This window comes from Sinocyclocheilus grahami, unplaced genomic scaffold (assembly GCF_001515645.1).
Source record: "Sinocyclocheilus grahami isolate Dianchi unplaced genomic scaffold, SAMN03320097.WGS_v1.1 scaffold375.1, whole genome shotgun sequence".
Taxonomy (NCBI): Eukaryota; Metazoa; Chordata; class Actinopteri; order Cypriniformes; family Cyprinidae; genus Sinocyclocheilus; species Sinocyclocheilus grahami.
The window spans coordinates 245492-272048 of record NW_015505554.1 but is presented as its reverse complement, the minus strand read 5'-3'; the positions used below and the strand labels follow the sequence as shown (position 1 = coordinate 272048).

The following is a 26557-nucleotide window of genomic DNA, read 5'->3' as shown; positions in this document are numbered from 1 at the left end:
TTATTAGAGAGTGTGTGTGTGTGAGAGTGTGGTTATTAGAGAGTGTGTGTGTGTGAGAGTGTGGTTATTAGAGAGTGTGTGTGTGTGAGAGTGTGGTTATTAGAGAGTGTGTGTGTGTGAGAGTGTGGTTATTAGAGAGTGTGTGTGTGTGAGAGTGTGGTTATTAGAGAGTGTGTGTGTGTGAGAGTGTGGTTATTAGAGAGTGTGTGTGTGTGAGAGTGTGGTTATTAGAGAGTGTGTGTGTGTGAGAGTGTGGTTATTAGAGAGTGTGTGTGTGTGAGAGTGTGGTTATTAGAGAGTGTGTGTGTGTGAGAGTGTGGTTATTAGAGAGTGTGTGTGTGTGTGTGAGTGTGGTTATTAGACAGAGAGAGAGAGTGTGTGTGTGTGTGTGTGGTTATTAGAGAGTGTGTGTGTGTGTGTGTGAGTGTTACGAAGGGAAATAAAACTAAGATTAAATAATTTTGCATTACATATGGAAATAAAATATAGGGGATGTACTTCTTAATTTACGTTTGTCTATTTGCATTTGACATCGTTTATGGTAAAAAAAAAAAATCACAATCGGATAGATGACTTTTAATGAACTATAATATACTTCTTAATTTACGTTTGTCTATTTGCATTTGACATCGTTTATGGTAAAAAAAAAAATCACAATCGGATAGATGACTTTTAATGAACTATAAGAGTGAGTTTTATAGGCGTCCGCTAGAGTAGCTCAGTAGCACAGAAGGCTTGAGTCAGGATTATTATGGGGATTATCTGCTATAGACAGGCGATCCAACCCCACACTCCCTTACCTTCCCCGGTGCTTTCACCCTATAGCAGTAACGAGCAGAAAACAGCATGCACTCAGCGAATGAGCTGCTTTACTGAGAGACATGAATGGCGTTCATGCTGGGAATACGAGGTAAGTTTATATTCAGTTTACTTTTATCTGAAAATTAAAACAGCCTCACCTTGACTTTATGAAGCCAAAGGTGAACTAAGTATAGATCAGCAACATTACTCAGTGTAAAAAGCCTGGGATAGGCTAGGTGACCTGTTGAAAAGCCTGTTAGATGTCCTGCAAAGGTAATTGAATATTCCCCGAACACGGCCTTAATTTAAACCAGACGCACAACTGCAGCGAGTGCGCGGGGGTGGGGATAAAAGAAAAACGGTGCTCGGGTTTCTCTAATGTGGTCCGCTGTGTCGATTAGAATAACATTCCTGATAGACTGTCAGGGATCTTTGATGATGGCAGTGAGGCATCATTAGACGTGATCGCTTGTAATGGCGCTCGGTGGATGTAATCTTCATCGCGGAGTGAAACGCGTCCTCGACACCCGGATGTTGCGAAGATGCGCTCGCGGAGCTCAAGGCATCAGCATCAGCATCAGCACCAGCATCAGCATCATCCACACTAGTCAAAACATGAGAGATGAGATGGTTTAATGCAGCCACGCGAACTGGAATATAACAAATAATAAAAACAGATTTTCAATGTGGAGGAGGGGATGGACGAGCCAGAGGAACCGACTGAAGGTAAACACAAACCTAGATGTGACTTATGGACGAGTTTCTTTTCGTTTAATATTAAAAGGGCTTAACTGAAAGGAACTGGTGACACTGTATTTAAAAGTGAAGTGTGCATGTCCGTGTTAAAGTTGTGTAGAATGCTTCAGTGCACATTGTACTAGTCTTTATAAGTGAGTGTCATAGTGAAAGATTCGAGTAGATGTCATATATACATATGTCTGTGTGTGTGTGTGTGTGTATAAATATTTGAAAAATCATCAGATAGCCTACCAAATGCACTAACAACTAATGTTAAAGATTCGAACCTTGTGAAGTATTACCCCATGGCACAGTGTCCATCTGACACATTGTTTGATTGAAGAGTATTACAAGCTGCTTTACACAAAAAGTATTTGGAGTGTAATTTATTGTAAAGAAAGACTCTTTACAAGCCTACCATTTGTCAAAGAAAGAACTTTCTTTGTTTTGAAATGTTAAAGGGGAATTTGGATGTCCATTTTCTACAAGTTGGTATGATTCCTTAGGGTCTTCATGAAATGTCTGTAACATACTTTGGTTAAAATTCCTCGTGGTCTTGTAAAACAACACAATTTTTACTTTGTCAAAACAGCTCTGTTCACATGCAGCGAAGACAGTCGGTATTGTATGACTTTGTGTTTTGTTTGTGGTTAGAGGTACTGTTCATATAGTTACGGTGATGAGCTACACAGGACACCTGTGTGAACACAACAGATCTCTCAATTCTTGCTCATGAGTCCAGTGTGAAGACAACCAAGCGAACAGAAAGCAGAAATGTCATTTTGTTTTATGCTGTAAATGTTTGTTGACACACTTGTTTGGATCATCTTCAGTCCTCGGGTTATAGTTAAAGAATTCTGCGTTTACAGCTTTTCTTTAGATTGACATTAAAGAAGCCTGTTTAAAGAGGTCTGTTTGTTCATGTTAATGTGGATGGTGTACTAAAAAAATATTTTAGTACTGTGGATTGTAAAATAATGAAATGTTAATCACATTGATGTTGATATTTACGGTACGATGTTTCACTTCCTCTTCCTGTAATACTACTAGTTGTGCTTATATGCCATTCAGTGTGCAAGAATAGAATTCAATAATTATGAAAACATTCAGTATATCAGTATATTACAATTTCGGTTTGGAGGGCAGATTTCACACACACACACACACACACACACACACACACACACACACACACACACACACACACACACACACACACACACACACACAAAAATATTCTAATGCAGGACAGAAGTAAACTAGGCGTTTAAAACCAATCATCAGATGACAGCCATGGATAAACCCAGGAATATTTTCTTCTTTTGTAAAAACTCAGTTTTAGAGTAAAATAACTGTTTTCAATTTGCCAAAAACCTGAAAGTGATGTTTCTTCAGCGTGTTTTGATTGTGCACTCAGCTTTGAACTCCTCCAGCCATTCATGCAACAAGTGAAAACAGACTAGTGGTGTCTGTGATTGGGGGTGCACTATAATATACACAAGTAATACAAATAAAATGTATGAATATACAGTCCATCTATTTATTCTCCTGAATTGCTTGTATTCTTAAAGACGATTCATTCTTTTTTCTCTCTCTCCTGTCTGTTTTTCAGGGGCAAACTATGCCAGTGGCAGCAGAGCCCCCGTCTCTAGTGATGCCCCTCCCGTCCGGTCAGAAACGCCGCCAATCACCAGCCATCATTCACCGGCCCAGTCCGCCGCGCTCTCCTGGCAGGCCGCGATTAATGCAGCCAGACAGTCTCAGGGCACCCCCAAAACCATGAACTTCTCTGCTGCTGCAAGCACTGCTCCAGCCGGCTCGCTCGCCCAGAGGAAACGCCAGCAATATGCCAAAAGCAAGAAACAGGGAAGCACCACTAATAGCAGACCTCCAAGAGCACTTTTCTGCCTGACTCTCAATAACCCTGTGCGCAGAGCGTGCATTAACTTAGTGGAGTGGAAGTATCCTTACATCAGCAGAGATGGTGATCTTCGATTACACTGACCTGTAGGAAAGATGCTAATTTATAGAATCAAATTTGCTGTCTGGAGTTATTAACACAGTGCATTCACCCCTTTCAACCCAGGCTCATTGAAAATGTGGCAATGTTTCTGCAACACCGATGTTATGTGCCTTATTGCATGTTTCGTGGCAGTTTCAAAGTGAAATGTCCAGTGATTGGTGCTAAAAAGCACGTTCAATACGTGACCGTGGCCATGTTTTTATTACCCTGGTACAGGCAGGTATTGTGGCGTTTTTATTACTTTGGTTTATAGGCACATATTGTGGCGGTTCAGAATTCAGATGAACTGTAATTTCACAGGATTCGTACCAGAGCGCTTCGCCTCACAAGTGAAACACCGTATCACATGAGTTACCGAGCAAACCTGTGTTAAAAACGCTAACGTGAACGTGACGCTAACGTTCAGAAGTATCAGTTTAAAATTAAGCTTTTCTTAATCGAAACTTTGGCCCTGTAAATCAAAATTTGTGTGAAAAGGAATAAAAGTTGTCTGAGATTTACTGCCTCCAGTGTTAATTTCAACTGGAGTATGATTCATATGTATAGTTAAATTTTTTGAGTTTTGCAGAAACGTAGCTAGAGGCACATATTTTCAATGAGCCTGGGCAGTTTTCTTTCTTCTGCCAAACACACAAAACACCAGTCAGGTTTGATGTTATTGGGGTCAAACGCCATTGAGTCAGTGAGAGTTGGAATAAAGCACTAGAGTTTACGTCACGCTTTAAGACTAAAATGCCTCATAATATCACTGCAATGACATAGGTTACAGTTCTCGAACATGAGAGAAACCAGCTTTGAAAGTTTCAAATACAAAAGATTGCAGTTTTTCTTTCTAATCAAGTTTGATTGGTTGGGATCATTTGGGAAATGGATGATGTTTTCATATTTGTCCTTAAACACATTATTTCCAGACCTTTTGATATCTTTATACTGCTGTCAATATTTGCCAACTGTGTGGCCTTAGCTGTTTACATCCCCTTTCCTGAAGACGATTCCAACTCAACTAATCATGATTTGGTGAGTACTGTGACGTCTCTTCTGATTTCTCATTGGCTGAGTTATGGGATTTGTTTCTGCTAATTGATATTAGACGAGTGAATTAGAGTGGAATAACACAAGCCCAAAGGCGAATTTGCAAACACTCAAAAGGTGCTCATCCATGCTGCTCATGTTTGTGTCTTTAGGTATATGAGTTGTCTGCTGTTTAGTTGCTCTGTTACTTAATGTATAAGTCGTGGCCTAATGGTTAGAGAGTCAGACTTGTAACCCAAAGGTTGCGGGTTCGAGTCTCGTACCGGCAGGGATTGTAGGTGGGGGGAGTGAATGTACAGCGCTCTCTTCCACCTTCAATGCCACGACTGAGGTGCCCTTGAGCCATGCGCGCCGCAGCATAAATGTGTTCCCGGTGTGTGTGTGTTCACTGCTGTGTGTGTGCACTTTGAATGGGTAAATGCAGAGCATACCAATTCCGAGTATGGGTCACCATACTTAGCCACATGTCACGTCACTTAAGTGGAAATAACCTCATGGGAAAGAAAATGGGTCTCTTTAGTATCTCATTTGTATCTTCTAGACCACTGGTTTTATTTAATGTCCATGCAGTAATGGATCATATTGTATTCATATACTGTGTAGAATAAATCTTGAAATAAATGCACTGATAATGTCACTTGAGGTTCATTTTCTGGACCATTTACTGTACAGTAGGTGCCTGGAGCTGTCCATGGTGCTGAAACCATCCTGGTCACTACATAGCCAGCATCGTTTACATAACTTAATTTGGCATACAGGGCATTCAAGGCATACAGTGCTGTAAATTAGTGTTTGGCCTTCGTGATTTTCTGTGCTTTCGCATATTTTACTCAGAATTAGATCTTTAACCAAAACCTATAAATGCACAAAGTGACCATTCATGAACAGAAAACTCAGCTAGATACATATTTCATACAAATTAAAGAAGTTTTATAGCACCTAGTGCCCCCTTAGCCTAACTAACTGCTTATGATATAAAGGTATTTTTCAAATTTGACAACTTGTGAATATGCATAGATTGTTTCCATTTTGTGGGTGTGTGCAGGACACCTATAGCATCTCATCTCATCTGGGGTTCAAAATTAACCATTTCTGAGCACCAAGTTTAGTTTAGGTTTATTTGTTTACAGGAGCAATGCACATTAATGAACATGAGTCTAAATGTGCCAGAATCAGCCAGAAGGCTATTTTTCATCTGTAGACCCTTAACAGAATGTTAAAAAGTCACTCTAAAAAAGCAAACATAGCATCTTATAATAATACAAAAATAAAAGAGAAAAATGTAACAACAACAGCTACAACAACACATTAACAACAAAAAATATATACAAGCACATAATCCCACTCATAAATCATACTAAAAAAACTTGTTGAATTGTATTGTAGAAAAAATATCTAAACTCATATTGTGCTACATAAGAGGTAAAAGTAGACGGGAGAATAACAAATAACCAAGAGCAATGAAAGCATAGGGTCAGGTCAAATAAAATACTAATGTTGACTGTGCTGAATATTAATTAACCATTTTTTAAGATGAAAGATAAAAGAACCATATGTATCCAGTCCTCTAATTGTCTAGCTGATCACATGCATGATTTTTAGTGAATTGATCTCATAAATCAAGTGCAGGTAATAGTTCATTGTAACAGTTTCTGGACTTCATACAGTTTAGTTATCATGACACATACTGTATAGTCGTTCTTCTTCTAAATGCAAAGCGAGTGTGGTTGGCAGGGCCGCATTAAGACTGTAAGGGGCCCCTGGGTTTTACCTCTTGAGGGGCCCTTCATCTACGAGAACTACAGCCTACATTCACTCAGTCTTTATAATCAAAGCTCAAGTTGTCAGCCTTTTATTTTGCAGCTATACATGTCAATAACAAAAGATTAAACAGGTCTGTCATATAATAGACACAAATACCACTGCATGAAATACACATGCACATAGCCGGACATATTTTACACAGATATCTATATAAAAATGTGGAGCATTACATTGCATGTGTTAATGTTGGTTAAATGCACTATGAACTAACATTAAAGAACTGAGGAAGGTCAATTATTAAAGGTAAATGTACACATTTACAAAACGTTCTGTGCACTTTGAGTTACGCCTTTACAAATACGTCAAACTGCTTGTGGATCTTTGTAACAGGCTGGTAGGTTAATTTACATTTTCACTAATCTTACTCTACACATGCAATTTTTTTAAAGTCACTGATTTACCTTGATAGATGATAGTGAAATAATTTATTAACATTAACCAAAAGAAATAGAAGATGTGAAATATTGTTAATCACGATAGTTCTTGACTCTTGATCAAGACTCTTGATTCTTGACAGCTAATGCAATAACTAGGCTAATAAATATGAACTAACTTAATATTAATATTAAGTGTTTATCAAAGTTGTGTTTCAGCATTTTTAATTCAAATTAAGGCCACCAGCTCGACAATAAGCTCGACAATAAGCCTGGGGCCAGCGTGAAAGACGCTTGGGACAGATGACGGATTTGTCACGAAATTTAAACATTCAAGAGGGTTTAAAGCATTCATGCAGACTCCATTCAGTGTGTTCTGAGTGCACATATAGAGCCACGTCTCAAACAGCGCACAAGCCTGAATTGCGTTTCTTTCCGGGAAAATACATATAAAAGTAAAATGTATGCAATGTTATTTTACATTTGATTATTCAATTTCTGTACCTCAATACGTACAAACTCAAAAACCTAACACATTTGTATCTTTGTTCTATTTATTCATTTATTTAGGCTGTTTGTGCTATTGTTTATAATTGGTTCATTTGTTCTTATTTACTGACTTGTCTTCAATTGGAATCGAGAATTGTAAAATTTAACAGGTAGGCCTATCTATAAATTTGGTATTGAAAAAACAATGATAAAGCTTTTTTTTTTTTTTTTTTGTGGCAGGGCAAATCAAAATTTGAACCACTGTTGAGCCCCTTTGGCCAAATCGCAAGTGTGAATCTTCAGTTGCTTCATGATTTGATTCGATTGATTATGATGCACCACAATGCATCTTCTCCTCCAATTATTTGATTAATAATAATTACCATAGTAATAATCACAATAAAGCTCTTTTTGTTATTTTACCTTTGTTAGCCTATTAAAAATAAAAACAAAGATGCAAATAAACTGTAGAGAAAATACAATATAGGCCTATAAAAAAATGAACAGTGCTTTACTTTTACATCTATTTTACAGAAGCAAAACATACAGAAACTGAATAATCAAATGTAAGTATAATCATTGCACAATCTTTAGTTTATTAATTACAAAGAATAAAGCTACACATTTATTCAGTCAGGAGTAATTCCCTCTTTTCTTTCGTTGTTTGAGTTGTAGCTATTATATAAAGATCTAAATCATGAATCCTATTGCACATTAGATTTTTCCACAACTGTTTAACCGTCTGTTTACGCGAATACTCACCAAGACAGATATTCAGATACATTTCTTAATTAAAATAGTCTATAACAAGAGTAATTTATTATAATAAAACTGTAGCCTTAATGAATATGTATGATGATAGGCCTATTTAATTACATTGCGATGCATCATAAAAAATGATCATACTCCACAGCTCTAGTGTGTGATGGCTAATACTGAAATGAGTTTATTATTTGACTAATTATAGCCTACTGTATCTAGCTACTGCTAGCATGACCTACCTTTGCCGTGATCTGCATCTTCTCTTAGCCATGTGTTAAAATATGCCGTGAGCTTTGGATTTTTTCCCCCAACAAATTTGACTGCATGACTTTTCACTTTATTTTTGCTCGTTTTTCCCTTTTCTCTTTCATATTTGGGAGCGTTTTACTGACACTTCTCGCGCAGGACATGCAACGCCCGCACGCGCATTCAAACCAAAAGCAATAAAGTGTAATTTGAAGGGAATGGTATAAAATGCGGTTACAGTATTTCTGGCATCACCGGGGGCCCCCCCTCAGCCCGGGCCCTGGACTTAAGCCCAGGTAAGCCCATGCATTAATGCGGCCCTGGTGGTTGGTAGCGTGTCTGCTGAGCCTCAGGGCTTTGAGCAGCACTGAGCTTGTCCAGTAAGATTAGCCTCACCCGAGTCAGTGACACCAGTGTTTAACCTTTCTTTCTCTCTGGATTTCCAATGCACTCATTCATGCATGTTCATCGATCATTTCCAGCCTACAAACCTATATTCTCAATTCCACACATGCCTTTGGGAAAGCCCTTTGAACAAGAGTGTAATGGTGAGCATTGGTGAACTGTAGTAAGAACGGTTCGCGTGTCTGTTCATTTATGATGAGGCCGAATAGAGGCTTTCAAATACACAGCTGTGTACAGTACATAAAATAAACACAAATACGCTTGCAGTTGTTTTCCTCTGTGTGCTCACGCTAGTTGACACAAACCCATCTGTAAACAGGAGGGTGGATGGGTGATGAAAGAGGATCATTGGAGGATTATATCTTCACTCCCTCTGTCATCTCTCACTCCATCCAATGTCTCTTTCTTTCTCACACTACGGTCCTTATTTCAGTCGACCAGCTGTTCAATTAAATACATTCTTACTTCAGTACTTTATTTTGTGAGCTTAAAAGGGACAGTTTGCCCAAAAATGAAACTGTAGTCATTTAATCACCCTCGTGTCATTCCAAACCACTGTAACTGATTTTCGTCTGCAGAATGATGAATATCGTCTTGGGCAGAGTTAGGTATAACGTGTTACACCAGGGTTGTCCAAACTCTGTCCTGGAGGGCCGGTGTCCTGCAGAGTTTAGCTCCAACTTGCTTCAACACACCTGCCTGGAAGTGTGTAATATGCCTAGTAAGACCTTGATTAGCTGGTTCAGGTGTGTTTAATTAGGGTTAGAGTTGAACTCTGCAGGACACCGGCCCTCAAGGACCAAGTTTGGAGACCCCTGTGTTACACAGTAGTAGTACTGTATTCTAATTACTTTTCCTGATCAGAGTTTTTGAACAAAACCATTGAATGAACAATTCAGATGATGGATCAGCACCTAGAGGTGACCTCTACATCCCTGAATGTCAGCGGAGACCATGTCATCTAGACGAACCCTAGAGACAGATCCCCTGTGAAGACCTCATCGGCACAAGAGCACAAGAACTAGACCCTAGAGTCCTTTGCTCAATCTGACCTGTGCTGCAGCCTGGAATTAAACCACACCATGCTGGTTTCGTCTGGCCAGAGGAGAACTGGTCCCCTCGACTGAGCCTGGTTTCTCCCAAGGTTTTTTTCTCCATTTCTGTCACAGATGGAGTTTTGGTTCTTTGCCACTGTTGCCTTTGGCTTGCTTAGTTGGGGACACAATTTCTGGCAGTATTGACTACGTTTACATGGACATCAGTAATCTAATTATTTACCTTATTCTAAATAAGCCAATATTATGATTATGGTGTTTACATTGTAGCACGGCCACATAAGTGTCCACATGAGTTGCTTTTATAATATTACTTTCATGTTCCCATTTTACATGTTATAGTGCATAGATCGATTAATGGCACACATTATTATGTCCCCACACGACACCATCCGACGTCCCCTCCGGAATTTCATGTATAAGCATATAGTTTGTCTTCGTTATGATGCCATGTACAGTTTTGGGTTTCATTATTAATTTTTTGAAAGCTTCAAGTGCAGTTAATTATTTGTACGTGCATACAGACGATGGAGGTGTGGAAGCTCTTTTATTTGCCGTCAAACGGTTGAGCACTACCGTCTGTGTATCCTGTCGCAAAATGCGGCGGAAAGTCCTACACGACGGTAATAATGTGATTAAGGTGTTAACATGTCTATACTGCACTTCAGTAATGCGACTAAAATAGGAATACTCCACATGTCTTAATTCGATTTCTGTTTACTTCGATTATGACTTTAGCCGGATTAAGGTAATCAAAAATCTCCGTTTACATGGTAGATTCTTAATCAGAGTATTGTCTTAATCGTGTTAAAATCAGATTATTGTTGTCCACGTAAACGTACTCATTGTTGACTTGACTGCACAGACACTGTTGGAAGAAAGCTGAACTGAGCTGGACAGTGACATCACTGAATCAACAATGAACTGAATTTAACTGATAAACTGACTGTTTTCTATTGTCCTCCTGCATTATCAGCACACGTTTTTCCAGTTTTAACACTGTAAAGCTGCTTTGACACTATCTGTATTGTATAAAGCGCTGTATAAATAAAGATGACTTGACTTGACAATGACTGCAAAAAGACAATTCACAACACTAATTCACAGACTGACGATCCATCTGGAACAAATATATACAAGCGGATTGATAAAAACAGTGAAAATTCCTAGTGCTGTTTGGCTGTTATAACACACTATAAAGCAAAGAACAGTTTGCCGACCCGAACAAGTCTCGCGTCGCCAGGCCTTCAGACTGACAGCAGAACCTTGGCTGCTTTGAATGGCCAAAGACCACCCATGAGGCCATGCATATGATTGACAGGTAAAGCAACCAATCATGTTTAGTTTTGTTCCGCGTCATGTTTAGGGGCTCTTATTTTAAAGAGTCTATGCTGTGAACTTTAAATATTTCACATACTTTTGAAAATCCAGTGCTTAGTTGTTCCTGAAAAGTGCTCATTGTCAACATGACGGCTTTATTCTTCCATGAGTGGGTTTGGTATCATGGCATCTTTGGCATATCTTTGGCATACTGAAGTGTTTCCAATTTTATGTGCCGTTATGCATCAGACGTTCAGCCAACAGTCCGTGGGCCTGACGTCTGAGGCTGAGAATAAACCAGAACTAACTAATAGAAACTATGATTGCTATTGTTAATGACGGCACTGTCTGACCAAATCAAATTTTGCCTAGCAAGCAGACTAACCAAGCTTAAGAATTCCCAATCCAAGCACTGGGATCAGTTTACTGTGGTCCAGGTGTGTTTTGACACGGCTCACTCAGCATGATCAACTGCATGCAGCAAATGACCATTCATAAACTACTGCATCATCACTTCTGTTGAATAAAGGAGCACATCTACCTTGTTCACTTTACACCATCCACAGGGCAACATGTTGCCTAGGAAACCAAGTAAATGGTCTTGCTTTTAGAGCATGCAGACAACCACTAGCCTTGTTAGTCTAATGCTACCATCAACAAAACATCACTGCGTCACTATGGCTATCAGGCAGCTTGTCTTTGCCCTCAGACTCTGTCCTTATGTAAGTCCACCACACGTGAAAGTATCTGAAGTATTTGATGAGCTTAAGTGCTTTAAGACAAAGGAGGGTGCATGATGTAAAATGGATTAATGTACTGCTAAAATCCATGTTTGGAATAGTGGCTTATATTGAGGTATATTCATCTTATCATATGATCGAATCTATGATTGAACCCATTTGTTTTGCCAGCCTGCCATGTTCAGCAAAGAGATTTTATTGTTCAAAAGGGATTAATCTAGTCATCCAAGTCTATTGTAGCTATTCTTAGAGCTGTGGCTTAGCTATTGTCATCCGGTCACCTGTAGGTTGAGATGTGATTGTAATACAGTTCGTATTAGAAGGCCGAGGAAGTCAGGTGTGGCGGGTAAACCTCTTTATTGGTCCCCACAACAAAAGTAAAACAAAGAATAAGTGCTGCTCGGCTCTCTGCCTCCACAGTCTTGTCTACGGTCACACAACGCACACTGCTCCAACTCTCTCTCAGTCACCCCTTCTCCCAGGTCTGCGGGCGCTTATGTCTCGTCTCTCCTCCAATCACTGGAATTACAAACAGGTGTTAATCATTATTCACTTGACCACCTAATCACCGCTCGTCTCCAAACCCTTTCTCCCGCTGCAGCCTTTCGCCTTCCTCGCATCCCTCGCCACAGCGATCAAAGACAGTGTTCACATCATTACACTGATGACCACAAGCATCTATCTATATGAGACCAGGAACATTTATTATAACTGTTATATTTCTACAGTGCACTCTTTATTGTAGCATTTGACAGTTTTTGTGCTCTGCAATGCCATTTATAACCTCTCTGTATGGCTCTAGAGACATGGCTCTAGTTTTCATTCGAAAGTGTGGAAGATCAATTATTTCTAATTTGGCTACAAAAAAAACCTCGTCATATTTAATTCAATTTGTACATTTTTGAAATGTTTATTAAAGGTGAAGAAAGCCATAAACAAAAATATGAAAATAAGTCAATATTTAATTTTTCTTGCAGCATTTTGTGTGTACTGCTTTAATTTCGTATTCAGCAGTATTTATCCTTTAAAAAACTATTTCCCATTATGGTTAAAATTACATGGACCTGGAATTTATTATTTCTGTTAATTATCATTTCTGAAGTCATGACGAGAGAAGTTTATATATATATTTATTTGTCTTTACCAACAAAACCCCCAGGTTGTTTGATGACCAGTTTCTTGTTTCAGTTCTCTATTTGAAGGCTAGTTTTATATCCATCTGATGCTGCTTTAATCATAATTGTTTCAAATCTGACCATATCTCATCAAAATTAAATCCAGAGACTTTTACATGTTTTGGGTAATGAAGTCTATATCCTTAAGTTTCTATTCCAAAGCCTACAAAGATACACTACTTTGGAATCTAGTTTCTTTTGTTCATCTTTGGGCTTATGAGCATGAGTCATGTTCACTCATTCAGCAACTCAGCTGTGGTACAGTAAACTCATGACAAACTCTTCTTTCTTCAGTAACATTTGAAATTCTGGATGCTCTGTATTCTCCTCCATTGATTTTTCTGCCATTTACAGAAACGTCTTGAGAAGCACAAAGAGTTAATTTTTTTCATCAGTGAACATATTCATACACCTTTGTGCACTAAATCAAGTGGTTCAAAAGATTGTCAGTTGTGTTTCCTTCAGCTCATGACTTGCAGAGGTTTATAGATCAAAGTTGTCTAAACTCTCAGCAGTAAAGGGATAGTTCACCTAGAAATGTCATCATTTACTCACCCTCATGTCGTTCCAAACCCATAAGACTCAAAGGCTGAATCTGAGAAATGCTGCCTTCAGAGGACGCATTCTAAGGCTGGAAGGCATCAAGGCACGTCCGAATCCAGTGTTAACTTCACTTCCTCTGATCGATTTTTGAAGGCAGCATAGATGTATCTTTCGCTGCCTTTGATATCCCACAATCCTTTGCATTCCATTCCGTGAGAGCTGAGCTAAAAATGAAAGATGACGTCTGAATTACCAGCATAGTATTTAAATATTTGCATAGTTTTCACCAAAGTTCGCTCTATTTTGCTGTAGATCATTAAACCATTACGCTGCCTCAGAAGCCTGTCCGAAATCAGTTCCACGAGGCACCTTTGTGTGAAAACGCTGCCCAGGCAAGAAGTCAGCAGCCTAAGCTTTCAGATGCAGCCATTGATTTAAAATGCAAAGATATTTTTAATAAAACTGAGAGGTTTCTGCCCCTCCACTGAAAGTCCAGGTAACCAAAACTTAAAGGATCCAAAAGATGTCATAAAACAAAGCCATGTGAAACGAAAGTCTTGTTAAGACATATGGTCACTTTATATGATGAACACATTTAATTTAGGCTTTGATTAACATGATCGACACACATTCATTGAGCACATGATCACACAGAAACTGAAACGGATGTGTGTGTGAGATGCATGAGAACCAATGGGGTTTGTTTCTATCATGTGACACGTGTTTATCATATGTGATGAGCTCGTTTATATGTGAAAGATATATGAAAAGTTTAAATTAAATCTATAAAAGCTGAATCTTTTATGCATGTTGAGTTTTCTCATTGATCAATCTAGTTAATTTGCCAGTCACATGCTCTGGTTCTTCAAATAAAAACAGATTAATGAGAAGCTAAACTAAAATCTTGCTCTTCTGTCATTGTTTTTCTTAGGAAACAGTAGAATATGCCTTCCTGATTATTTTCACGATTGAAACCTTCCTCAAGATCATAGCTTATGGACTTGTGATGCACCAGAACTCCTATGTGAGAAACGGCTGGAATATGATGGATTTTGTCATCGTCATTGTAGGGTAAGTGAACAGTCACACACGTGTGTGGTTTTATATTCCTTTGTCCTGTAATGTTTTCAGACACGTAATTGTATTTTATTTGCAATTAAATGAAAATGTATTAAATGCAATTAGCTGAACGGCTTTTCTAACCCACTTAAGTTGGACTTCAGCTTTCATCTTTAAAGACTTTCATCTTTATATTATTACTTTTATTATCTTTGAAGTATGGTTAAAGTGTACTGCCAGATACTGACAAGCATTTATGGTAAACTTGTAACATTTAAACTTGTATTTTGTGTATTTATAAATATATTTGTAATGATGTTGCAATTCAGTAAAGTGTATTAACTTTAAATATAAAATCAGATAACACTCTACAGTTAAAATTATAATCGAACACTTTACATGTGCTTTAGTATGTTAGTCAATACATAAACACATAAAACTGACATTATAACAAAGTGCAATTTATAAAAGTGTGCTAAGAAACAAGGATACTGTATTTAAGTACTCTTAAGCGGCCTTTTATTTCATTAATATTATGTTATCCGCAAGTACAGTTTTAAATAATATTCTCTAAGATTTGAAGTACACTACAAGTGCACATTCAATATAATTAAGCACACTTTTTTCACAGCGTCCTTTAAACGTTGAACAGCTGTGATGTTACTTCAGATTTATCCTCACATCTTTTCTGTAATCGGAACTATGTAACTCATAGATACCCAATAAATGAATGTAATCCAAAATACTTCTCAAATGAACAGACCCTTCAAAACAGCTGAAGAATAATCAAACAGAAGTCTACTGGGAATCCCTGAGACATTTGTCTGTATCTTAATACCAGCTTTGTAGAGTTTCACAGATGATGATGCTTTGTCAGAGCAATGACTGCAGGGTGCTTGTCCTCTGATGGTGATTGTGCAAAATTTTGATCCGTCTTCACGATTTGACACTGTTTTGTGATGTGACATTTCCTGTGCTCATTAAAATAATCACAGGGTTTTGTGCTAAAGCGTAGCACGCTAAAGTGATGCAGTTGTTTGGTGAACAACACATCAACTTGACCATTTATAATTACTTTTCTGTGTGCTAGTATGAATATGTGGCAATGAGAAATCATAATGTGCATAATTTTCCAAAATGTTCAAGAAATTAAACGAGAAATTCTATTGAATAAGCAGAAAACTTGCTGAACACTGCTATCTAGATAATAAGGGGTGACAAACTCACCTATGATCATAAAAATAAATTGAGATATCATAAAGATTTGCTTTCATTTGTCCTCATTTGTAAGTTGCTTTGGATAACTGCTAAATGTCTAAATGTAAATACCCTCTGTAATGTTACCATGGTTACTCATTTACATAAATCTTGATGTTTACAGCTGTTTAGTTTGTAGTCCTATATATACAGTGCATTGCAAAAGTATTCTTTTTTTCAGATTTTGTTATGTTGCTGCTTTATGTTAAGCTGCTTTAGATTACTTTTTTCTACATTCACATTCAGCTCAGGAGCATTCATATTCATAAGTATGAGCATTCATACTTTGAGTGGAGTTTACTTGTGCAAATTCAGTTGAATGTATAATTACTTTTCTGTGTGCTAGTATGAATATGTGGCAATGAGAAATCATAATGTGCATAATTTTCCAAAATGTTCAAGAAATTAAACGAGAAATTCTATTGAATAAGCAGAAAACTTGCTGAACACTGCTATCTAGATAATAAGGGGTGACAAACTCACCTATGATCATAAAAATAAATTGAGATATCATAAAGATTTGCTTTCATTTGTCCTCATTTGTAAGTTGCTTTGGATAACTGCTAAATGTCTAAATGTAAATACCCTCTGTAATGTTACCATGGTTACTCATTTACATAAATCTTGATGTTTACAGCTGTTTAGTTTGTAGTCCTATATATACAGTGCATTGCAAAAGTATTCTTTTTTTCAGATTTTGTTATGTTGCTGCTTTATGTTAAACTGCTTTAGATTACTTTTTTCTACATTCACATTCAGCTCAGGAGCATTCATATTCATAAGTATGAGCATTCATACTTTGAGTGGAGTTAACTTGTGCAAATTCAGTTGAATGGGTATGATTTCGAAAGGCACACACCTCTCAATAAAATGCATATCAGAGCAAAAACCATGCCCTGAGGTCAAAAGAACTGCCTGTAGAGCTCAGATACAGGATTGTGTCAAGACACAGATTCACAGAAGCATGTAGCCTCCATTCTCCTTAATGGAAGAAGTTTGGAATAACCAGGACTCTTCCTAGAGCTGGCCTCCTAGCCAAACTGAGCAACTGATGGAGAAGGGCCTTGGTTAAAGTGGTGTCCAAGAAGCTGATTGAGCTCCATGATCATATATGGAGATGGGAAAAACTTACAGAAGGACAAACATCACTGCAACACTCCACCAGTTTGGGCTTTATGGCACTGTTGACAGACTCAACCCTTTCCTCAGTAAAGACACTTGAAAACCCACTTGGAATGTGCAAGAAAAAACACTTAAAGGACCCTCAGACTGTGAGAAACGATATTATCTGGTCTGATAAACCTCAGTTCCAAGCGTCAAGTATGGAGGAAACCAGAAACTGCTCATCACCTGCAGACTAGCATCCCAAAAGTAAAGTGTGCTGGTAGCAGCCCCATGCTGTGGGCTGTTTTTCTGCGGCAGGGACTGAGGGATGCATCAGAGTAAAAGGAAAGCTCAACACAGCAAAATATAGAGATAGCCAAGTCCAGAGCATTCAGAACCTCAGACTGGGCAGAAGGTTCACCTTCCAACAGGACAATGACCCTAAGCACACAGCAAGAGTGGCTTATAGACGACTCTGTGAATGTCCTTGAGTGGCCCAGCCACAGCTTGGGATTGATCAGAATATTGATCATACCCAAAAAGACCTGAGGCTGCAAAGGTGCTTCAACTAAGTACCGAGTTAAGGGTATGAATATGTATGCAAAGCACTTATTTCAGTTTTTCCCTTTTTTTTTGTTTTTGCAAAGTTGTCACATCAATTTTTTGCCATTATGGTGTATGGAGTGTAATTGTTGTGGATAAAGTAATTTAAAGCAGTTTAACATAAGGCAGCAATATAACAAAATGTGAAAAAAGGAGTATGAATACTTTCGCAAGACACTGTATATATGTTACTATATAATTTACAGTTTAAATCTATATGCTATTCAATTCCCAAAAGTTCCTGTGTAATGCATTACATATGATTATATTTACATTACTTTTTTCTTATTTTGGTCATCAGCTTTGTACAGCAGAGTGTTTATGTTGCATTTTATTTAGTTAATATTTATTGCATGCATTTACGTCCCGTGCCTTACCCTGATGGTTTTAGTGTGTAAGACCCTGAGCACCATCTATATAAATGAGTCTATATGTGAGTATTGGCCAAGTTGTATGGACTGGCCACTTATGATGAACTCTTATTATTCAGTAGGTTCTATTTTACAACCTGTATTATTAAATAGATAGTTCACACAAAAATGTCATCATTTACTCACCCCTACGTTGTTCCAAACTCATAAGACCTTCACAACTGTAGATATTTTGGTCACACTTCAGTTTTGGGAAGGAACTATTAACTACGACTTTTGCCACAATAAATTCCTAATCTGCTGCTTATTAATAGTTAGTTAGGTAGTTGTCAATTTTAGGTATGGTGTGGATTAAGGGATATAAAATATGGTCATGAAGAATAAAGGATTCTTTTTTTTTTAAAGCATTAAAAAAAGTACTAATAAACAGCCAATATGCTAGTAATATGCATGCTAATAAGCAACTAGTTAATAGTGAGAATCGGTCCCTAAACTACAGTGTTGCAGATATTTTTAAAATTCCAAATATTTCAAGCTTCAAAACAGTTCATATGACATTGTAAAATTAATCCATATTAATCTCTAAAGAGACAGTGGCTTTATTTGATGAACATATTTCATTTAGACTTTTGTTCATAAATTGATATTGGTCCAAGCACAAACATAAAGCACATAAAATATGTTAAACGGAGGCTTTTATTGTTTTGCCAATGAGGTTTGTTCTTGTGTGTCAAGCAATTATTGTTGAGCTTGCGTTTACCATATTTGATGTGCATTTATCAATGTTTATTATGTACTGTACAGTATATGAATTAAAGCCTAAATATGAATCTGTTCATCACATAACGTGTTTTTGTCTCTTCAGAAGATATTTGGTCAGATGACGCACAGGGCTAGTGAGAATGTTTGACACTTTCTGTGTGCAGAACGAGGATATGAGTTTATTTGCTTAACGATTGATGTGGAAATGATAAAATAAGGAAATATATTCTGATATTCTAAGTCACTTTGTCATGTTACTTTCTTTTCTATGGTGTATCTAATCATCATACTTGATTAAAAGTAGATACCTATATGGAAATAGTCTCAAGTACCTAATGTAAATGTTGAGATTAATTATAAATTTACTTAAGCATCAAAAGTACAACTAAAATATAAATAATAAAGAGTGAACTCAAGTAATGCTCTGGTATGTTTCCCAAAAGCATCAAGGCTGAAATACACTACATGACTTTTAAAATCTGAACAAATTTAAAACACTAGGCATCATACACTTACTGACTTTGTCACAGAGGAAAAACTGACCATCATACACTAAACGACTGAGGATCACTCAATACCAGACTTTAAAGTTGTTCCGATCACAAACAAACTCATGGTGAAATGTGCGCCTTGACATGACAAATGAAAACAACATGTGTTCTAAAATCAGCTCAAAATATCAAACATGCTTGATCTCCTCCGACTGGATGGAATCAAAGTCTGAAGCTAAAAAAAATCAGAGTCTGTGACCATCATACACTATGCAGTTTCCTATTAAATCTGTCAATTCCAATCTGCAGACTGGCTCTGGCTTCACTAGCATCAACTTCTCCTACTGTAAAATGGGGCAAAAATCTGGGCAGAAGACATGTAGTGTTTTCCAGCCCTTAGCCAACTATGGTCACAAGTTCCAAGGTTACTAACATAGTTGAACATTTCCCAGAACCATAGTTTCACAGAACGTTTTCACAAACGCAAATCACATCAGTTACGTATGCACATTCTTAATTGTCTGGTGTTTTGTAAGTGTTACTTTGTGTGTTTACCATCAAATAGCATGTTAAATAATGTTTTAATGATGGCGGTTTGGTCTTTTGTGTTGGTCTACAAACTGCTGTCATGGTTGAACAACTCTGTTGGAAGTAGTTCATGTCAGCTGGAAATTGTTGAAAGGATTTTGTCTGGCACATAGCTGGCAACTGTTCACAAGAGCTTACAACCTGATCAAGTGCTGATCTCTGACCCGATGTAACGGGATCAACTCCTCTCAGGGAGGAGGCATCCATGAAGTCAGAGGTCATGCTAGACGGAGATTGTGCTGCTGTAAGATCCTCAGAGATCACGCTGAATCTCATCTGTGACATCCCCTAGCCTCAGAGCCAGATGAGGGTTATTTGATACAGGTCCATGAAATGTGCAAAAGATAAACCCACCTGACTTGGCATTATGTCCTATAGTCATTTGTTATTTCTAGTATTTGTAATACATTACCACCTTCAGCTTGTGTTTTCATCATCACTAGCTGTTCACTTCTGTCTGTATATCTATATTTATTTGTACACAGTTAAGAACACTTAATTATAGCTTCTCAAAAATCGAAACCGCAGTCTGCTTTTTATTTCTCTAATTTCAAATTGAGGTACTATCGAGTAAGTGGTATGAGCTTATTATTGTATTATTGTAATTAACATTCATATTTTGTATGTAGGTTTTTTCCCCCCAGAATGTTAAGTAACACCAGTCAAGTTTTTGTGTTCATGTTGATCAGTATGTAAAGCTGAATAATCCTTAGAAATAAGTTCATCCAACTAAAATAATTTGATTACCAGATATGGTGCTGGTGGTGGGACCCCTCGTGCATTGTGGAATGTATAAATTATGTAGTTGCATTGTTTTACAATAAGCAATTTGTTAGATTTTTTTTTAACCTAAAATTAATTTTTGTTGGTTATCACCATTTATATATTTACTCATACATCCCTAGAGGATAGTTAAGTTAAGTATATATATATATATATAAAAAAAACAAAAAAACATGCAGCACACCACAAAAGTTCTGCAAACAAATAAATGACTGACAGCCCAAATAGCCAAGTAAATTGCTGCGCTAACAGGTCTTGTTGTTATCCACCATTTTGTCTGTCTGTTCTATTGGTGAGCGTGATTTCACCAAGTACAACATGTTCCTGGATCAACATCCTTGTTGATCCTGGAACAACATTCCAATCAACCAATCAGAATTGAGGGATACGTTTTCAAGAAATGCCAGTTTTAGGCTTACAATCAGGGTTAGATGCTTCTACACCCTTGTTATTCACCTATCATTTCCCTCTGATTTTAGGAATAAATTAGGGGTAGGGTTAGGTTTAGGAGTAGGTATTGAGTTAGGTCTATATTTTTGGACAGTAATGTTGATCCAGGATCAACAAAGGATATTGATCCAGGAACATGTCTTACTTGGCAAATCATGGCGCCCCTGTTCTATCTGTGACATCCCAACGTTATGGTAAAAAGGTGTTGTGAAGATACTTGAAATTTAGATACTAGATATTCAGAGAGGCTAGTGCTAATTTCATTCCCAAAACCAGCCAGTAATCTTGAAAAATGAACAAATGAACTGCATGATCAACTGCCCTTGGAAATTTTAACTGATCGTTCAAAAGCATAACATCTCTATGTTTGCGCAAAGGAAAGGAATAGCAGTCCTCTACTGTTACATTTCACTTATGCTGTTGTATATAACATAATAACCCGAACTCACATTATGTGTGTGCGTTTAGTCTCTTCAGTGTCGTGCTGGAGCTGGTAACCAAAGATCGAGATGTCAGCGGGCAGTCAGGTGGGAAGCCGGGCGGGTTTGATGTCAAGGCTTTACGAGCGTTCAGAGTTCTGCGGCCCCTCCGCCTGGTCTCAGGAGTGCCAAGTGCGTCCACATCTTTAACCCAGCAATCACAGCCTGAACAGCCTGATAACATGCTGATAATATGTCTCTGTGTGTGTGTAGGCTTACAGGTAGTGCTGAACTCCATTATTAAGGCCATGGTTCCTCTGCTGCACATTGCTCTGCTCGTACTCTTCGTCATCATCATCTATGCCATCATCGGACTGGAGCTGTTCATCGGGAAGATGCATGCGACCTGCTATCTGAATGACACGCGTCAGTGTGTTCTCACATTCGCTAGACTATTTATAAACTATAAAAGTTCTGTTTTTAACATTTCTTTTGCATTACACACACACACACGCACCATAATCTATCAAATAATATGTCTTAGATAGAAGATAGAAGATATCCTAACTAGTACGCTCACATACACAGTACTTAAATGACACAATTTCTTGAGAATGAGCCACATATTTCTTATGCTCCACACAGGTACATTAGCAGAGGAGGATCCCGGTCCCTGTTCTCTTTCTGGTCATGGGCGTCACTGCCCTCTCAGTGGCACCGTGTGTAGGGATGGTTGGCATGGACCCAACAACGGCATCACAAACTTTGACAACTTCCTGTTTGCCATGCTGACTGTGTTCCAGTGTATCACCATGGAGGGCTGGACTGATGTGCTGTACTGGGTGAGACTCGCAATGGCTTCCTGTCTCTGAAATGTTCACTGTCGCTGACATACTCTTTGTTCTTTCCTGCGGGGAGCGTCCACTTCCGCTCTAAGCGCTTTTCCATGACACACAGAGAGCTCAATGAATGCTAATGAGATTGACCCTCTAAGACTGAAGGGACAAAGTCAGAAGACGGGCAAAAATGAGAACACAGGAAAACATGTCAGCCTCTGCTTATCAGTGGTGGATGAAGTACAGATACCATAATAAAGTATTACTCAAGTAAAAGTAATCCTTTACCATTTTACTTATATACAAAACACAGAAGTACTTGATTTTTAATGTACTTAAAATATTAAAAGTATTGATCAATTAACCATGTTTATTCATTCTGCAATTTTTAATACTTAATCCTAGAATAAGGAAGAGTAGTAGATGAAGAAACTTGTATTGCTCTGAAAATAAGCAAACATTTTATTTTATTACCTAAACAAACTTTAATGTAGTATCGATTTAGGTGTTATATCATTTTAAATGGCATCTGCAGCAGGGAAGATCAGTGGAATCCCTGTAGAGAACGTGATAAAATATTTCATTCAAAATCTTCCCCTTTATCACATATTTAGTTCACAGATAACCGACAGTCATGACCTACATATGATTTCCCTTTAATATTATCTATACTAAAATTCAACATTAGTAATTTACTTTTAGTGCCATCAGTGTCATGTAGGGGTGTGCCAGAAGCCGAATACCTTATTTAGAAAGGCACGGATAATGGCTTCAAAACGAATAACAGATAACGGATAACGAATAATTCTGCCTGAATAATATTTGGCTGAGGCTGGCACGGTCACTCCTGGTGTTTGCTGGATAACGGGTGAGCCAGGGGATCAGCGCAATATTATACATAAAACTCTAAAGTCACTACACAATAATGAGTGTGTGAAGTGAATGAATGTAAACTTTATGAATGAAATGAGAGCAAATCAAACAACAGCATTGCTGTTGCCTCTCCGTGCATCTCAGAAATCAGAGCTTGACAAGAAAATCAACTGTACAACATCATACATGTTCTATTTGTGTATATTTGCCAATGATTTAAACCTTGTATGATACACAAATGAATGGAATAAGCACAGCGTGATTGCCAATCAAACAGCCGCGTTGCCGTCTCTGCGCGTCACACATTTTCTACTAAGCCTACACATTCGCTTCTCTATCTTTTGCTGGTTTGCGTTTCACACACACATTTGTTTAGTGAAGGTCAAAAAAGACTTGCTTAAATAGTTCTGTGTAATGAAAATGTGCGCCTTGAATTAATTCATTCGTGTTCAAATGATCACTAAACGTTTGTCATGAAATCTCTCTGCTTGTATGATAATTATTATTATTTTTTTAAATTGTTTTATATTTTAGAACACTGAATAGGGCAAATAGAAGCATTTTACAAAAATGTCAGCGTTATTTAATACATTAGGAATGTTTCAGCTTAATATTATGTTTAAAATGGTTAGAATTCTGGTGACTCAAATCAGGTGGGAGGAGCTGAGGAATCTGCTGCAGAGGATGAAACCAACTCTGTGACAGTTGCTGCCCCTCTACCCCAACCCTGATGACCGCAGTGGCCGACGATTACAGGGACGGTCTCTGCCTCTGGGTGCCGGGCGACTGGGATTGTTGGTGTGAAATTCCATTAGCAGAGCTGGATCTAGTCGTCTCGGGCAACTCATGAACATTCTCCTTGGCCGTATTCCAGGCGACCTCCCTGTCATTGGGAGTCCAAGATTTTGTGCACCTTATAGGTGTGGCCCTCTTCAGTATCGATGGGGCGAGGAGGTATGTCATCTACATCAGACCCTTAGGAAGATGTGAACAGAGGGTTAGTGAAATGCTTGAGAAGTGAAACGTGGAATGATGGAAAAATACGGTAATGTGATGGAAGATTCAACTGGTAGATGACTTCACTGATATGTCTTTGGATGGTGAATGGACCATTGTAGCGGTGACTCAGCTTACGGCAGGGCAGGCGAAGATGGATGTCCCTGGTAGAGCCAAACCTTCTGACCCGGATGGTACTGGGGAGTAGCAGCTCTTCTTGCATTGGCCTGGCTCTTTTGTCTCTGTACTGCTCACTGTCGATGGATGTGAGCTGAGTCACAAACCCTCTCGCTCTCTTGGAACCATTGGTTTACAGTTGGAACCTCTGAAGGCTCACCTGATCAGGGAAACAGGGGCGGCTGGTAACAGAGTATGCATTGAAACGGGGTGAGACTGGTGGTCGTCTAGCGTAGAGAATTCAAAGCATACACGGCCCAGGGAAGGTAGCGGCTCCAGCTGTGTTGGATATCGTGACAATATATGACCTTAAGTACCTCATGATCTCGTGGATCTTCCACTCGCCTTTTGATTGTGGATGGTACCCTGAAGCCAAACGGACTGTTACTCCTAGAGGACGGAAGAAGGCCTGCCATACTCTGGATATGAATTGGGGTCCGCAGTCTGAGACAATATCTTCTGTAATCCCAAAATGCCTGAAGATGTGTTGAAAGATTTCTGCTGTCTCAAGGGTGGTAGGTAAACCCTTCAGCGGGATCAATTTACAGGCCTTGGAGAATTGATCGATGACCACCAGGATGCAGGTATGGGACTCCGAAGGAGGTAGATCTGTGAGGAAATCGATTCTGATGTGGGACCACGGATGGTGTGGAGCAGGTAGGGGTATCAGTTTTCCGTCAGGTAGATGGCGTTGGAATCTTGTTCTTGATCCTTTGATCAGGAGGTAGTTTCAGGTCTATGAGGGACATGCGGAGGGTTGATGGAACATATACCAAACACTCAGGATCTCCCAGTGCGTGTGGCCTCTGCAATCTGATCATCAAGAGCCCATTAGATGTGACTGACTATAACGGCTGGAGGGAGGATGGGTTCTGGTGTTGATGGACTGGGGTCAGGATTGTGCAAATGGAATAAAATGTCGGCCTTCTGATTCTTATGATCTGGACGGTAGGTTACGGTGATCTGGAAACGGGTGAAAAATAGGGCCCAATGGGCTTGTCTGGGATTTAGTCTCTTGGCCTCATGGAGGTATTCAAGATTCAAGGATGTGCTAGGGTAGGAGCTGTACAGCAGTCTTCCTTGAGTGCCGTGAAGGAAGAAAGGGCTTTGGGGGTCCAGATAAGTTGGAGATTAATCTTCTGTGTAAGTAGGTGAATCCTAAGAATCATTGTACATCTTTAACAGAAGATGGTTGAGGCCAATCTTTGACTGCTTGCACCTTCCTCTGGTCAATCTGGATGCCTCACTCACTGATAACATATCTTGAAGAGTGGATGGTGCTACAGTGGAATTCCCACTTCTCCAGTTTCAGGTACAGGTTGTACTCACGGAGCTTCTGAAGGACCAGCGTCACGTGGTGACTATGTTCGGCCAGGTTCCGGGAGTAGACCAGGATGTCATCAATATAGACAAAACAATGGAGGAACTCCCGGAACACCTCATTCATAAATCCCTGGAACACGGAGGGTGAGTTTTCCAGTCCATATGGCATGACCTGATATTCATAGTGGCCTGATGGTGTAACAAAGGCGGACTTCCATTCATCACCCTCACATATCCAAATGAAGTTATATGCACTCTGCAGGTCCAACTTGAAAAATATGCTGGCACCTCGTAACTACTCCAGGGCTGCTTGGACAAGAGGAAGGGGGTACTGGTACTTGATGGTTTCGAAATCGAGAGCTCAGCAATTGATGCAGGGCCATCCTTTTTTCCAACAAAGAAGAAACTCAAAGCAGCAGGGGAGGTAGATGGACAGATGAACTCTTGCTTCAGGGCCTCCTTGATTTACTCCTCCATGGCCCTCTGTTCCGGGATGGACAGGGGATAGATCTTTCCTTTGGGTAGAGTTGCCCCAGGCAGCAGGTTGATAGCACATTCCCATGGCCGATGCGGTGGTAATTTTGTGGCTAGCTGCTTGCTGAACACATTCTGGAACGCCCGGATCTCCTGTTGCATGGTTACCTCTTGTCTCTCTATGGTGGTGGAGTTTAGGTAGAAGGGTTCTGACGGATCAGATTCAATACTGTCTGACCTGTGAGCCCTGGGTCTCTTGACCCATTTCAAACATGTTCTGAAGCAGTAATCTCTCCATCGCTGCATCTCTCCACTCTGCCAACATATTGTAGGTGTTGTAATAGCCATGGGCATCCCAAGATGACGTCAACAGTAGATCCCCCAAGCACCAGGAATGAGATCTTCTCTGAGGCCAGAAATGGCCTTCAGCACCACAATACAGACACAGCTGATTGAAAATTCAA

At 38.9% G+C, this 26557-nt stretch overlaps 1 protein-coding gene across 6 annotated transcripts in view; it reads left to right on the top strand.

Annotated features, from left to right (window-relative positions):
• The first annotated feature begins 763 nt into the window (after positions 1-763).
• cacna1db (calcium channel, voltage-dependent, L type, alpha 1D subunit, b) overlaps positions 764-26557 on the top strand; it is an 82999-nt gene continuing 57205 nt past the window's right edge. For 4 of the 6 annotated variants that reach the window (XM_016230696.1, XM_016230694.1, XM_016230693.1 and 1 more), the window contains exons 1-7: positions 925-1527; positions 3152-3500; positions 4474-4579; positions 14459-14598; positions 21464-21606; positions 21688-21840; positions 22060-22256. In XM_016230696.1, the coding sequence (XP_016086182.1) occupies positions 1500-1527; positions 3152-3500; positions 4474-4579; positions 14459-14598; positions 21464-21606; positions 21688-21840; positions 22060-22256 (1116 nt within the window). In that variant the 5' untranslated portion in view covers positions 925-1499. The other 2 variants (XM_016230692.1, XM_016230695.1) reach the window with 2 other exon arrangements.